Genomic DNA, 17,109 nt, shown 5'->3' on the forward strand with positions numbered 1-17,109 from the left:
CCTCATAAGGAGGGAGAGATGGAACAACAAGCACAATGTCACACCCACGTCATGATGCGTCTCACAGTCCAAACATTTGCATCATAAAAATAATAAAACATGGCATGGTGTGGAGGTACGTCATCCCAGGTGAGTGGATGTAGATGGTGCGAGGAGATCTTTAATCCTAACTACTTCCTAAATGACTTTAACACACTTTACACTTCCCGGGGTCTTCCCTGCCAATCCATTGGCCAACTTACACGATGGGTTCTAAAAACCAATTCCCATTGACCAAACTGTGGTGCTTCATCAATTTGGGGTCTCACTCCCCCGATTCATCTCCGTGTGCCGTTGCACAATTTCAGGACTGGGGTGTGTAGCTCTCCCAGCAGGCCTACCCACCTGCACACCTCCACCACTGCAGTTGCCACCCGAGCTTACCTAGCTCCTCACCCTAACCTAACTAACTGGGGAAGGCCCCTCCTGGCTCTGTCACCCCTCGGTGCCCTCTGGCACTGGGCTACCCGGGTCCGTCCTCCGGATCCTCGGGCCCCATTCACAACAACTCTACCGGCTCCCAGAGCCCACCTGTGGCCTCACCTGGCCGACATCCTAACAGTGGTGGAGTGCCCAAACCAACTACACACACTAACAGGCTACACGCCCAGCCATTTCCACAACACTAATGCACCCATCCAAGTACCATTCTTTCACCTCGCACCACAGATGCCAATATCCAACCACAATTTACCTATACCCTCTACCTAACACTTACACTACCCTCCCCGGGTATTCATGATGGGGGTCCATTCTTCCCCCATTCACACCTTCGCACCATCCACTCCACTCCACAGTTTCCACCATACTCACTCCACGACCATCCATTCCGATACTCCATATATTCCACACTCCATGTATTCCACACTCCATGTATTTCACACAACCATTCTCCATACCTCTGCAGTTGCACAACTGTGCAATCATACCTGGTGCCACCTGCACCCTCCTTGGTCCCTGGACCATTTGGTCAACACAACGCACCATCACCTTCTCTCACTCATACACTGCTCCACACACCTGTTCAGTTGCACACCTGTGCAATCACACCTGTTCCTCACACACTTTTCACAATACACTTCTGAGTACACCTCCAACACTCACACGGCATCATCTAATCTACCTGTTGCCCTGCTAACTTAGTGCTCCCCGTCTTCCCTTTAAACTAAGCACATACCACGTCATTATCATCCACACTAACCTACCTGCGTCCCCACTACAGGTATCATTGTCACTACCTAATCTTAACGTTCCCTAAGGTCAATCTTTTCTAGATCCCTACACACAATATCCTAACCCTCCCGGGCTAGTTTTCACTGCCAAACCCCATAAATCTATTGCTCCTTTGCCCCCGCTGTGAGAGATGGCAGAGTTGCCATCCCACCACATCGGGTATCTTCCACTACCAATTTTGCTCTCCAAATTCCAACCAATTAAAAATTTGCCAATCACTACCAATCATCACTCTGCCAATCATCACTCTGCCAATCCTTTGCCAATCATCAAGTTTCGCTTTTTTTCTAATTTCGGGTCCAAAACACTATCCTCATCATCACAGTCTACTCACTAGAGCCTCTCGGTGCGCCAATTCATCTCTAAAGCTCGGCTTCGTAAAGCCGAGCAATGAATGCGGGTTGCTTGGTGCCGGCGGCTGGATGCGTCCGACACTCGGTGAAGGGAAGGACGCTTACCCGGGCCGAGATCCCACGCACCATCTCGGCACAGAGCCGTCCAATGGCCCGATCTCGACCTGCCGGAACACCTCAACAAAAAGGGGTCGCCATGACGACCCTCCCTATCGGGCTGTCCGCTCTGCTTAGTGGAGCACGGACGCGGCCGTTCAAAGCGCGGTGCGGCGTGGGTCTCGCACGGCGGTTCTTTCGAAACCGCCGCGGATCCCCGCGGCACGCAAAGCTGCCCGGTTCGCACCGAAGGCCCGATTCGGGTATACGTCGCTCTAACCGCTAACCCGGTTACCGTCGATGCTCCACTTGCATGCTCACACCCCGCAGCCCGTTCCTTGCTCATACATCCAGCTGTCTCCATGCCCTTTGTCATTGCACCTTTCCTGACACACCCAGGTACACTCATTCCGCTTACAGACTTTGTCACACACCTGACCACTGCACACCTCTGCACACACTCGTCGTTCGCACACCTCACCAACACACCTCTTCGCGCCCCCTCCTCGGTCACCTCCTCTGTGACAACCACAGGTGTGCTCTCACTTGCACACCCAACCACGTGCCTCACTACCAATTCCAGTGTGCATTCCCACACACGCTCTACCATTCCAGGTGTGCATCCTTCCATTCCAGGTGTACATCCTCTCTCACCTGCCACAACCAACTCACGCTCCGTGTCACTCTCACTACTCTCACCTCCACACTCGGTCGTGCACTCACCCTTACTTTTGACAGCGCACTCTTTCCTCATGCACCCGTCCGTTACACACCTTTCTCGCGCATCCTCTTGCGCACACTCTCCCGTTACACCCTCCATAACACTCACCACAGGCGTGCATGCTTCCGTTACATCCCCTGTAACACTCCCCACGACGCGCTTCCATGTGCCCCCCCGCACACGCGCTACGACCAACTCACTCTCGACAGCACACTCACTCCTCGGCACGCACTTTTTCCTCACACACCCCAGAGTCGGACATTCTCGCCCGCACTCGGTATCACACTCGCGCTTCGTAACACGGTCACCCCTTTACGCACACTTTACCAGCGGCCTCTCACGAACACCCGGGTCCACATCAACCCCCAAGCCGACTGAAGCTTCCCTCACACCATATACATTTCCGAATATATCGCCACTCACCTTGGCACCTCGTCTCCGCCCCTCCTTCGCCACCTGCAAACTCTTTATTTGGTTAGTGAGCACATCATCATGATTCGAGCACAGACCTTGTACCAATTCCATTACTTCCTCCCTCATCTCCTTTTTAGTTTCCCTCCGTCTCTTCTTAATTTCACTCACCCCTTCTTCCACCTCCTCTAATTTTTCCTTTACCTCCCTCATTTCCCGGTGCGCCCCTTCAATTTCGTCCTCTAAGGCCACCTTGACCGTTTCTATGTGCGTCCTCACCTCCCGGTCCTTCGTCTCCATTACTTCTCTAACCTCTTCCAACCTCTTCGTCCACCCCTCATGTACCATCTGACATTCCTTCTGTGTCGCTATTAATTCGTTCTTGATGTCTTTTTGTGTCGCTTTTAACCCCCCGATTATTGCAGTGTTCTTTTCCACTTGGTCCACGAGTTCCTTTTGTTCCACTGTCAGCTGTTCTACTCCCCTCATCAGACTCTCTATTCCCCCCTGTAACCTAGCCGTATTATTCCTCACCTCTTTCTCCATACGCTTCTCACCTCGCTTTACCTCCTCGCGTACCCCCGAGACCTCCTCGCTTACATCTCGTCGTATCTCCTCCTTCATCTCCTCCATCTTTTTTGTAGATGCCACCCTCATCTGTCCCAATTCATCCCTCTGAGCATCCAATTTACCTTCTAACCCGATTTTCACCTCCTCTATCTGGTTCCCCATCCGTTTGATTTCCCGGGCGGATTGCTCCCCTACTTCCCGCAATTTGTCGTCCATTGTGTTTTCTAACCCCCTTAACCCATTTTTCACCTCTTTTATCCCGTTGTCTAACCCCTCAAATTTACTGTCCAACCCCTTAAAATTATTGTCTAACCCCTCAAATTTATTGTTCAACCCTTCTCTTAATTGCTCACTGTCAGCCCTCGCTTCGTCCCTCAATCGCTCACTATCAGCCCTCACTTCGTCCCTTATTCGCTCACCCATTTTGTCCATAAGGGCCCCCATTTGTAGCAAAAAAAGGTTCGAATCCACCGGTGCTGCTACGGTCACGGGCGCCGCTAAATTTGGTGCCGCTACACCCGCGTGCGCGAGGACGCCATTTTGCGCGCCTGACACCTCCTCAACCACCTCCTCATTGCTCTCCTCCCTCTGATCCTGGGTTACTCCTAACCCCTCTTCTAATTCCCCCACCGGCATCCGATCGCCTTGACTAGCCATGGTGCGATTTCAAAATTCAGGTTTTTCTTTAAAACAAAACAAATTTCAGCAGCTCGTAATTTTGATCGCGTTAAGCGCGCTTCGGGTCCAATCTCGCTCCCGACACCAATTGTTACGGACCGCGGATAAGATGTTGGTTTGCCGAGCGGATGGCACCGCGGCCCTAACAGTTACCCCGACTAACCCGATTCCTGAACGTTGGCCAAAATCGCGCCACAGATATTCAATACGGAAACCTCTAAAGCGACCGAATGTAAAGAGGAAGAAGAAGAAGACATACAGAAGAGTAACAGGATTTATTATCTACACACACTAAGCAAAAGGAGCAGTCAAGGTTATATACAGGGAAAATGGAAAAAGCAGGTGACACAGTGCAAATATTAACTTATACAAGCTTACTTATACCCAGGGACATGACAAAAGACAGACTACGAACACACCTACATGGGGGATCATGATAGGAATGGCAGGAGGTGGATGGCTGGAGGGGGAGGAAGGGTGAGGTCCCTGCAAACGGCAGGGCTGGAGGTGACAGCTCCGACTCCTCGCGTTCTTGGCGGGAAAACCTCGGTGGCGTCGACGCAACTCTTGGTGTCCCTTTTTGTGCTCCTCCTCAACTCAACCCTCACAAGGCTTGCTGTCTTTCTTGGCTTCACTCTGCCTCCCTCCGCCTCACTTCTCTTTACTTCTCTCACTCTCTTTTGCAACCAACTCTCTTTCCGCCACCAACCACCAACCAACGTTCTGACGCGCCTCTCTTTGCACGTCTCTCGCTTGGTCCAACCACAACTTGGCGCTTGCACGCGCTTTTATAACGCCTCAGGCGATCAAGCCGCTAGTGTCCAGGACACGCCCATCGGTCAGCTCGCCTCGGCCCTGATTGGTCGGCACGGCCCTCTGGCTCCGCCCTTGATGACGATGGGCGGGCACGCCCTTCTTCCCCGAGCTGAGCACATGCTTAATGGTGGTTTTGGGGCGAAATCAACAACCCACAGCTGTAGCAAACCTGGCAAACTGCCCAGTGCAGTTGGCAATGGAGGCTTGGAGGGGATGTAGCTGGCATTTGAGGCTTGGCAATGACGCAGTTGGAAATGGAGGTTTTGGGAATGGGAATGAAAGGGGATCTATCTTATTTCACTTGGTGCAATGGAGTGTCATCTTAATGGAAGACAAAGCCTTAACCTAATACACAGAATAAGGAAATAAACTACTGAACAGGGATATTATGGTGTCCTTCATGTATGCTTTATGGAACTAACTACGGGAACGCCCTTTGACCTTTATACAACACTGGAGTAAGGAGGGCGATATTTTACAACAATTTACACAACAACAACAACAACAAAAAAACCATTCTCATATCCACAACAGTATTATTTCAAGTAATATTAAACTAGCATTTATTCTTTAGGTCGTCATGTACATGTTTATATACCTTTTTTCTGCTTCTGCGGTTCCTTCCCTCGTAGAGGTGCATCATCATCATTTTGCTTGATGCGATCAACTGACTGACCCGCGATGGTGCACGTAATATGAGTCGCCTTGGTACGACCACATGCGTACTGACGCGCGATCTCGCTGTCGGGGAACATCCGCGGGACCAGCTTGGAGAAATGGTCATTTAGGGCCAGAGGCAAATTGTGCTCCATCAACAGTCCTTGAAATAAAACCTCGGCGTTGATTGACGTCGCACTGGCTGGAAGGCTCTTTTTGATGTGGTTGCCACCGCGCGGGAGTTTGGCCGGTTTTTTGAAGTTTGAAGTTTTTTCGAATCGAAGTGAAGAAGTTTTTGAAGTTTTGATTTTGGAAACGTTAAATGGAGAAACAGTTTCACAGGAAGAGAATGCGATGCGATGAAGAAGAATCCATCTTTATTTTATTTTTTTGAACCACATTGAAGCTCCACGAAGTCAAGAATGTGAAACTACGTGAATGTAATAAAATAAAAATGTACATAAACGACACAGTTCTATGAAACAGTTTCACAGGAAGAGAATGCGATGCAATGCGATGAAGAAGAATCCATCTATTCCGCCATTTGTGCCAGTGTCATCGATGGCGGTGTACGCTAACCTCATCAGGTGGGTTTACCATAATTTCTTCCATATACTGTGATAACAACGAAGTGAAACCGATCAGCAGCCTATCAGTATCTGCTCTATTCACGGTGCTTAAGGTAATCCTTCAAATCATTTACGTTGACGAAGCATGGCATACGAGGCCCGTTCAAAAAGTTCACGGAACGACGTACTCTCAAAGGTCTGAGGCCAAAATGTTTGTTTTTTTCCCCCCTTACACAACGGAAACAACAACTGGATAGGTAGGGCCGAGGCCTATGCATACGTTTCGCTCCTGCATCTGCCACCGTTCATGATTATCAAAGTAGGCTTTACCCTGTTCACGATAAGGTAGAAATCAGTAAGGTGTATACGAAGAGATAAAAGGATGGCATTGACTTCGAGACGGTACGTGATAGTTGGCTGCGGCTGGCTGATGCCACGTTTTTTTTTTTCCTAAGTGCCATGGATGCTGATGGACATAATAAAGGTATCGGCTGATCTCTCATCGTAATATTACCCGATGGAAATGAACTGTTTCTTTGTTTGTCATTTCCTGTGCAATAATGTCAAATTGATGTCAGACATCCTTTTCTATTGACAGCTGCGCTCCTTTTCAATGGCATCGTCTATTGATATGCATGTTCTTCTTTCATATAATTTTACACATGCACAATCAGTATTTCAACTCTTGCGCAACAATTGGTATACTCTTGGTATACGCCCCCTTGTTGAGTCCTTACACTCGGAGGTATACGTTCGGAGGTATTGAAGACATTGGAAAGGAAGTTGACTCACAGGCCAACTCTCTGGCTCAATCACAGGCCGACGCACAGGCGATGTAATTGTGAGTAGCATTTTTGCACAAGTGAAAATTGAAAATACACGTTTTTGGTATGTGGCTATGTTATTTTGTGTTTGTTTTGTCTCTAACAATATAAAATACAAAGTCAGGAGGTGACACTTTATACACAGTGTAAGTTGGATTCTACAAAGTGTCGCCTTTTTCTTGATTTTGTTCACACAAATCCAACCCACACCATATAGTCTCATAAAAAATGGCCAGAGTGGTGCTATGCCGATTCCTATTACGAATCCATTCATTTTTCAAAAGTATATCGTAGCGTTGTCATTTAAGTAGATTGCAATAAATACATTGTTCATATACGCACTCTTCATTCTCATCTTTCTTCCTAACTCTTACTCGGACAAGCAAATCCCCTATGCCATCCATAATGGTACACTCTATCCATACACCACATCCTCCCTTCCGTGGATGTTCCACGGGTTTCGGCTAGTTATTATTATTATTGTTATTATTATTATTGTGGGTTCTAAGTATTATGGGTATTGTTGTTTAAGGGAAATGGTTATTGTGGCTAAGAGGTTAAAAGCGCTCATGGTAAAAATGAGACAGGTAATCGGATCGTGACCCGGAAGAAAAAGGGTGGAAGAAGAAGAAGACGAAAGGACAGTGAAAGACTTGCCTTGAAGCTCTGTCCGGAGCGTGGTTGAGCGAACGTTGCGAGTGGACTTTGGGTCCTTGAAAGGAAGTTCGAGCGATAGGTGATATCGCCGGAGTATGGTGAAGCCTGCGTAGACGGGTATCGGCATTGAGATTCCGGAGAATCCTTGCCTAGAAGATCTGGCTCGAGTGAGGGCCGTCCACCATTTCGCCCCACGCGCTACCTTCCTTGGAAAAGGTTTTGGTCGCGTCGGCTGGGCTTATCCTCCGGTGGTTTGCCGGGGACAGCTGTGCAATAAAGCGGCGTCTGAAGATTGCACTGCGGTCCGCTGATTGAACGGTGCAGGTGCACGTCTGGATCGCGTCTTGGGGAGTTGCCTTTCTACCGCGAGTTTGCTGGGTGTTGGACCACGTGACTTCTGTGTCGCTTCGACCGTCTGCGCCTCGGTTGCTCTTGATCGGACATTGTTCCAACGATCGCCGGAGCGAAGCAACTTTGCCTTGAAGGTTATAGAGACATTGAAGAGGTTCTTTCCATGTACTGGGAACAGTGAGTTCGATTCCTTTAACAGAGGGTACCATCCTAAGATTGATTGTATGGTGGCTGGCTGTCATGGTTGTATCATTATTCCAGTGTGATTTTTAATATATTCTTTTTGTTGGTAACCATTGGTGTGGTTTCGATCTTGATTTTGACACGGAGTAATATATATTTTTCTGCCGTGATTCCTCCCGGGGTTCGGAGGTATACGCCCCCTTGTTGAGTCCTTACACTCGGAGGTATACGTTCGGAGGTATACGACCAGGAGGTCGGGGAGGAACACGTAACAGAAATTGGGGGCTCGTCCAATTGAAACTCTTGGGCTCGAAATTGGGTCTGCGTCCGGGATCTAAAATTCCCTAAATTTAGTCCGGGAAAGAATTCCCTAACATTCCCAGAATTCCCAAATTTCCCCCCCCCAAAAAAAATTGTTTTTAAAATTTCTTGTGTGAAGGTTAACAGGTGTTAACAATGGTCACCATGGAGTTTGATGCAGAGAAGTTTGCAGTGACCCCTAGTGAAGCACAGTTCAGAGCGTTAGTAAAATCGGACCTCTTGAAATTGGCCAAACATTTTAGCTTGGAGGTCTGAACTACTATGAGGAAGGCAGAGACGCAGACAGTGGTGATACAATCTATGGTGGGATTAGGAACATGGGAAGAGGTAGCCTGGGATTGGTTACCCGAGGAACAAGAAAATGTGTGAGCTCCAAAAAATGGAGATGCAATTGCAGAGCGAGGAAAGAAGAGCAACACAGGAAAGAGAACTCCAGGAAAGGTTAAAAGCAGAGGAAAGGAAAGCAGAAGAGAGAAGAGAAGAGAAACAAGCAGAGGAAAGGAGAGTTGAAAGAGAACTCCAGGAAAGGTTAGAAGAGAAAAAAGTACAAGAAGGAGCAGTGGAAAGGAGAGTTGAAAGAGAACTCCAGGAAAGGTTAGAAGAGAAAAAAGCAGAGGAAAGGAGAGCTGCAAGGGAACTCGAAGCAGAGGAGAGAAAAGCCGACAGGGAGTTAAAGGACCGTGAAATGGCGCTTCAGCAGGAACTTAAACTAAAGGAGCTGGATTTAATGAAAGAACGGGGAGAGGTAACATCCATGCCGACTGGTTCGACACCTAGTCAGAACACCTGGGATGTTGGCAGACATGTAAGGCTGGTTCCACCCTTCAATGAAAAGGAGGTAGCCAATTTTTTTTCACACTTTGAGAAGGTGGCTCAACTGCTAAACTGGCCTGAGGAGTCCTGGACCATATTAGTGCAAAGTGTTCTGGTGGGTAAAGCTCAAGATATTTATTCGGCTTTACCGATTGACCAATGTGCATATTATGAGGTATTGAAGAAAAACATTCTCAAAGCCTATGAATTGGTCCCTGAAGCTTACCGGCAAAAATTCCGGAATGCCAGTTAGAGGGAGAGTGAGACCCATGTGGAGTTTGCCAGAATGCAAGAAACCACGTTTGATAGGTGGTGTGATTCCAAAGGGGTTGGGAAAGACTTCGAACTATTGCGACAATTGATCCTGGTGGAGGAATTCCAGCAGTGTGTCCACGAGGACATTAAAGTACATCAAGAGGAAAGGAAAGTACCCAAGTTGTATGAGGCAGCAACCATGGCAGATGACTATGCCTTAACTCACAGGATGGGGTTCCACAAGCCTAACTTCTTGCCTAGACCTAGCCAGGGAGCTATGAAACCTCAGGGGCGGAGAACGAAAATTCATAGGGGCGGCCTCGAGATGACTATGAGGACCACTCTGATACCACGACTTCTAGAAATGGAGAAGACAACAGTTCCAAGGCAGACGTATCCTCCGGGGGGCTCGAGGCAGACCACGAGGTTCTCCTCCGGGCCTACTTGTGCTTTTTGCCATAAACCTGGACACTTGATGTGCCAGTGTTACACCATGAAAAGGGAAAATCAGGAACGGAGTTCGACGAGTACAACTCCAAATGCAATGGCCATTGTGAGAAATCGCCCTCAAAAGGGTTACCAACCATTTATTTCAGAGGGGTTTGTGTCACTGGATGGAGCCTCGACTAACCGGAGACCTGTGAGGGTATTGAGGGACACAGGAGCACATCAATCTTTAATGCTTGAAGGCATCTTGCCATTGTCAGAGGAGACGGCAACTGGTGATAGTGTTCGTTTACAGGGGATTGGTGGCTGTGTTAGTGCTAAACTTCATGTCATCCATTTGGAGTCCGATTTGGTGTCAGGACCGGTCACCGTCGGTTTACAAGCCACGCTTCCTGTAGAGGGAGTATCTGTTGTTATCGGGAATGATTTGGCCGGTGGTCAAGTTTATGGTAACCAGATGGTTGTTAAAAAGCCCAGGAGGGAAAATAACACCACACCAGTTAGGGATGGCGACAAATTTAGCAAGTTATTTGTAGGTGGACTGAACTTCAAAACAAAGGAAGAGGTTCTGGAGTCTGCCTTCAGCAAATATGGACCGCTTTTGGAAGTGCTGCTGATAAAAGACAGGGAGACACAAAGGTCAATAGGGTTTGGCTTTGTCATGTTTGAAAACTCAAAGGACGCCAGAGAGGCAGAAAAGGATCTGAATAGCAAGGAGTTGGAGGGTCAGACCATAACAGTAGGGAAGGCATTTCATAGGTGCCGTGGGATCTACAGACGAGGACCACGGAGTCGTAGTTTTGGTGGTGGCCACAATCAATATTATTATGGAGGCTCCCAGAGTTACGGCAGCCCCTGAAGGAAGGATTATCCGAGCAGTGGCCGAGAAGGAGACCGCTATTCATGTGACTACAGTGACAACTGGTCCAACCGTGATTGTTAGGAAAGTTAGAAAGAGTTGAAGCACTGAATGCTGCGGAGCAGCCGAGCCAATATTCCTACACGGATTAACCATGAACGCCACGTTCCTAAAGGCGTCCATGTTGTGAACTTCCCGACACGGATTAACCGTGAACTCCACATTCCTAAAGGCGTCCATGTAGTGAACTTTCCTGCATGGACTAACCGTGAACTCCATGTTCCTAAAGGCGTCCATGTAGTGAACTTTCCTGCACGGACTAACCGTGAACTCCACGTTCCTAAAGGCGACCATGTAGTGAATACTTCCGGGCCTCACCACCCAACCACCATGGAACCTGGCTTTCAGCTCGGCTTCTCGGGGAAAAGTGCTGTAGATTTGCTTGACTTTGGGTTTTTGAGTACTACCCCTTAACCTTCATTCAAAAGAAACGAAAAGTAAAGTCAGAGGGTGATGAGATGGAGTTTGGCTTTGCAGGAGTCCAACGGTGAAATTGAACATGTAAAAGGCAGGGACAATGTCGTGGCTGACGCTTTGTCCAGAGTCAGTTAATGTTGGAAATCTCTGTGGGTTGGTTGAAGTTTGTTGCTTTATTTTTGGGAGATATTATTTGCTGCTCATGGGAATTGGTGATTTGGGGTTGTGAGTTTACTTTTGTTTGTTTAAAGAGTTTGCCGGCAAAGAAAGTTTTCGCTGTGTTCAAACTTTCTTTCTTGAGGGGGAAAGTGTTATGGATTCGGCACTTATTATTATTATTATTTTTGTTATTATTGTTATTGTGGGTTCTAAGTATTATGGGTATTGTTGTTTAAGGGAAATGGTTATTGTGGTTAAAAGGTTAAAAGCGCTCATGGTAAAAATGAGACAGGAAATCGGATCGTGACCCGGAAGAAAAAGGGTGGAAGAAGAAGAAGACATAAGGACAGTGAAAGACTTGCCTTGAAGCTCTGAACAGAGCATGGTTGAGCGAACGTTGCGAGTGGACTTTGGGTCCTTGAAAGGAAGTTCGAGCGATAGGTGATATCACCGGAGTATGGTGAAGCCTGCGTAGACGGGTATCGGCATTGAGATTCCGGAGAATCCTTGCCTAGAAGCTCTGGCTCGAGTGAGGGCCGTCCGCCATTTCGCCCCGCGCGCTACCTTCCTTGGAAAAGGTTTTGGTCGCGTCAGCTGGGCTTATCCTCCGGTGGTTTGCCGGGGACAGCTGTGCAATAAAGCGGCGTCTGAAGATTGCACTGCGGTTCACTGATTGAACGGTGCAGGTGCACGTCTGGATCGCGTCTTTGGGAGTTGCCTTTCTACAGTGAGTTTGCTGGGTGTTGGACCACGTGACTTCTGTGTCGCTTCGACCGTCTACGCCTCGGTTGCTCTTGATCGGACATTGTTCTAACGATCGCCGGAGCGAACCAACTTCGCCTTGAAGGTTATAGAGACATTGAAGAGGTTCTTTCCATGTACTGGGAACAGTGAGTTCGATTACTTTAACAGAGGGTACCATCCGAAGATTGATTGTATGATGGCTGGCTATCATGGTTGTATCATTATTCCAGTGTGATTTTTAATATATTCTTTTTGTTGGCAACCATTGGTGTGGTTTCGATCTCGATTTTGACATGGAGTAATATATATTTTTCTGCCGTGATTCCTCCCGGGGTTCGGAGGTATACCGAGACCAGGAGGTCCGGGAGGAACACGTAACAATACACATACATACACAAACACATACATACACAAACACATACATACACAAACACATACGTACACATACACACACACACATACACAAACACATACATACACAAACACATACATACACAAACACATACACACACACAAACACATACATACACAATCACATACATATGCAAACACATACATACACAAACACATACATACACTTTTTTTCAATCTCTAAAATCCTCAATTTTAATCCGATTGACTTGAAATTTGAATTGGATTTCCATATCCGCTAACTGAATTCAACCACCAACTATTTTTGAGATCAGCCTTGGCCAAAAGGTGGTGGAGTGGGGTGAGGGGTGTAGGTTGTTCATGGGTATTGTTAGCCAGGGTGATGGTTGAAGGGGAATTGTGAGAGGATGGCGGAGAAGTGGAAAGAGGTGGGTGTGGGTTGGTTGTGGTTATTGTTAGCTCGGGTGACGTTTGATGTTTTTTGTTTTTTTTCTGGAAAATTGAGATGCCTCAAAAACAAAGGACACCTAAGTTGAACAGAAATCAGTAATTTCAATTTTATCAAAGGAAATCAGCAAGAAATCCAAGTCAATGTAGTTGTCAGCAGAAAATATCCGATGGCAGAAAAATGTGTTGCACGCTTGGAACAACATCACCCGTGGGGTCGCCCGTGGGGCGGGTACTCTGCTAGTTCATCATAATGTGCCATTCCATATTCACAATAACACAGACTGCATTTGTGCTTTGTGGACCTCTCTTTATTGCAAAAGGCCTCACAAATTCAAGTTTCATGAAAAACATGGGCAGGAGTCTTCCTCGGATAAACAATTTTACAACAAGGGTGTTCTCCCCATATCACACATGGCAAAGAAATACAGACAACAACAAAGAATGAGTAGAAATTGATGTTCAAACTGCCATGGAAAGATGCCATCTGAGAATAAACAAAAAGGGACACGAAAAACAACTAAATCATACAGAAAGGAAAATTCCTAAACACTGGTCACAATCAAAAAACTCAAATGCTGGTTCGGGGGTGTTGGCTGGTTGTCGGGGTTACAGATGGTACTCTGAGGACTTGTGCTGACAAGATATATGCCCAAAGGGCTGTACGCTCTCACAATAGCTTTCTCCTTACTGGTTCACTGAATACCTTGTCGACTGCTGAGGATCGCTTACAAGGGGGAAAGGGGCGGGGGGAAGGGGGCACGTACAACCCAGTATGGGTACTGTTATGTGAATTTAACAAACAATTAACAGCAAAACTCTTCCCACAGTCAGAGCACTTTTTATGCGAGCACTCCAGCGTGGGCTGCACGATGGAAGTTCAAGCTCCGTTTAGAAATAAAATCCTTGTCACAAGTAGAACATTTGTAAGGACACCCTCGTTGGTTGTTATCTCCACAGGTGGGTTTAAGGAGATGAGAGGAAGTTCCCCCAGAACTCAAAATCTCCACCTTCTTTTTCGGTAAAGGATTATTATTCATGAACCAGTTTGTGAAACTTCATCCTCGTAGCTTTGTTCCAAGGGCTCATTTTAGAATCCTCACTGAACCTCTGACAGCCTCCACCTGTAGCTTGTTTGCTGTGATATTCCCCGGAATGCATTTTAAGTTCTCAGTTATGCTTTTCTTGATCATCCGGATTCCCTGTTGCTCCGACTATCACTGGTGCAATTTCAGGTTTCTTCAATCTTGAAATCCTCTCAACCTCATTTTTCCTATCCTGGTGTTTCAGATTTCAGCTCTCCTGTATGGATCCTCATATGCAATTTCAAATGGCCTTTTCGAGAGAAACCTTCATCACATGTCGAGCATTTATGCGGTCGCTCTCCTGTATGGATCATCATATGTAATTTCAAATGGCCTTTTTGAGAGAAACCTTTGTCACATATCGAGCATTTGTGAGGTCGCTCTCCTGTATGGATCCTCATATGCACTTTGAAACCGTTTTTTTGAGAGAAACATTTATCACATATCGAGCATTTGTGAGGGCGCTCTCCTGTATGGTTCCTCAAATGTAATTTCAAATTGAAGCTACGAGAGAAACCTTTATCACATATCGAGCATTTGTGGGGTCGCTCTCCTGTATGGATCCTCATATGTAATTTCAAATTGCCTTTTTGAGAGAAACCTTTATCACATATCGAGCATTTGTGTGGTTGCTCTCCTGTATGGATCCTCAAATGTAATTTCAAATCGCCTTTTTGAGAGAAACCTTTGTCACATATCGAGCATTTGTGAAGTCGCTCCCCTGTATGGATCCTCATATGCACTTTGAAACCGTTTTTTTGAGAGAAACATTTATCACATATCGAGCATTTGTGTGGTCGCTCTCCTGTATGGATCCTCATATGCACGTTGAAATCGCCTTTTTGAGAGAAACCTTTATCACATATCGAGCATTTGTGAGGGCGCTCTCCTGTATGGATCATCATGTGGAATTTCAAATTGCTTTTTGACAAGAAACCTTTATCACAAATCGAGCATTTGTGAGGGCGCTCTCCTGTATGGATCCTCATATGTAATTTCAAATTGCCTTTTTGAGAGAAACCTTTATCACATATCGAGCATTTGTGTGGTTGCTCTCCTGTATGGATCCTCATATGTAATTTCAAAACGCATTTTTGAGAGAAACCTTTATCACATATCGAGCATTCGTAAGGTCGCTCTCCTGTATGGATCCTCATATGTATTTTCAAATCGCCTTTTTGAGAGAAACCTTTATCACATATCGAGCATTTGTGAGGGCGCTCTCCAGTATGGATCATCATATGTAATTTCAAATGGTCTTTTCGAGAGAAACCTTTATCACATATCGAGCATTTGTGAGGTCGCTCTTCTGTATGGATCCTCATATGTAATTTACAATCGCCTTTTTGAGAGAAACCTTCATCACATATCGAGCATTTGTAAGGCCGCTCTCCTGCATGGGTCTTCACATGTTTATTCAAATTGCTTTTTGTCAAGAAACCTTTATCACAGACAGAGCACTTTTGTGGGCGTTTTCCATTGTGGATCCTCATGTGTATTTTCATGTTACTCGTTGAAGCAAAATCCATTCTGCACACATTACACTTATAATGCATTCGCCTTTCGAGAACCTTTTTGTGTTTGTTTAATTCAATATAAATCTTGGTGTTGCGAGGCCCAGACATGCACTTGTATGTTATAGGAAGTGAGTCTTGATTTCGTGATTGTTTCTTCAAAAAAGGCTTCTTCCTCACTGTCAAACTGCGACTGGACCTTATTTGTCCCATATTACTTCTGGATTGTTCTACAGAAACAAAGAACACACCATTTTTTTTTTGTCAAAATCAAATGTAAAATATTTCACACATTTCTGAAAATTATATATTTTCTCAACACAAAACATTGCAAGTTAATTAGGTTTACTCTCCATGAAATGGAAAGTAACCTATTATTACTGCTGGAGTTTTTCTTATTATTATTCTTCCGCCCTATTTTGCACCTCCGAAAACTTCATAATTAATGTTCTCAGCAACCGCTGGTCGGATTGACAGGAAATTTTCATCAAATGATCGTCTCGGCTCTGAGAATTTTTTAATGCTAATTATGACGTCATAGGTCACGTGGTATGGGCGCCATCTTGTAAAACAAATTCAACTTTTCCCCTCTGTATCTCCGAAACGCCTCAATGGAAAAATTTTGAGGAATGGCTCATTCTAAAGAACTCTTCAACGGGAACAAAAGCCATGTGTATCGAGTATATTAAAAATGCTAACGTTAAGAGGTTAGAATTCGTCAAACAAAAAATTTTCTCCCCCGAAAATGGGATTTTTTTCACAGATGCTTAGTTTAAAAAAACTCAGAATGCAAAAATTTTCGAAGTCATACGTCACATGGTTTGGCCGCCATCTTGTTTTCTGTGAAAAAACACAAAAACCCCTTTTTCTCCGCAATGGCTGAACGGATCGAGCCCAAACGTGGCATGCATATTCGCATACCCATGACGAACAAAAAAGTCAGCGAGCACGACGTCATCCGACACATGGTTTCAGAGTTATGACGTTTTAAAGCTCAAACTAGAAATGGAATCACCTCCATAATTTGTGGAGATATCGAGTGGAAACTTTACACAAATGTTCCTCATGGGGGTATGTTTCAACGTTACTTGAGACGTTTTGATAAGTCACATGGTTTGGCCGCAATAAATAATGGAAGTTAAATTTTAAAAAGCTTGTAACTCTTCAACCACTGCATGGATCGACTTGAGTTTTTAATGCAATGTAGCTCTCATCAGGCGGAACAAGTGTGCAAACTTTCAAGATGATTGGATGTACGGTCTCGAAGCTATAAGTCTTTATTGCTGAAAGAAGAAGAAACACACCGATCGTCTTTCCAGGACGTCATCACTATAACGCGATCTCCCGCGGTCATTTGAACCTCAAAAAAAATTATAATTGCAGATTTGTCAATAGATGAGGCATATTAACAAACGAATGAAACAGATTTGCTCAAATTCTGACTATTTTTAACTCGAT

The 17,109-nt window shown here is 45.9% G+C and overlaps 2 protein-coding genes across 6 annotated transcripts in view; both read right to left on the reverse strand.

Annotated features, from left to right (window-relative positions):
• LOC137420741 (uncharacterized) overlaps nt 1-17,109 on the reverse strand; it is a 211,194-nt gene that overhangs the window by 95,832 nt on the left and 98,253 nt on the right. The gene's annotated exons all lie outside the window — the stretch shown is intronic.
• Nucleotides 13,342-17,109, reverse strand: part of LOC137420740 (uncharacterized) — a 99,147-nt gene continuing 95,379 nt past the window's right edge. For 4 of the 5 annotated variants that reach the window (XM_068106072.2, XM_078772359.1, XM_078772360.1 and 1 more), the window contains exon 3: nt 13,342-15,881. In XM_068106072.2, the coding sequence (XP_067962173.2) occupies nt 14,326-15,881 (1,556 nt within the window). In that variant the 3' untranslated portion in view covers nt 13,342-14,325. The remainder of the gene's footprint in view (nt 15,882-17,109) is intronic. The other variant, XM_078772361.1, reaches the window with a different exon arrangement.

This window comes from Myxine glutinosa, chromosome 2 (assembly GCF_964187855.1).
Source record: "Myxine glutinosa chromosome 2, kmMyxGlut1.1, whole genome shotgun sequence".
Taxonomy (NCBI): Eukaryota; Metazoa; Chordata; class Myxini; order Myxiniformes; family Myxinidae; genus Myxine; species Myxine glutinosa.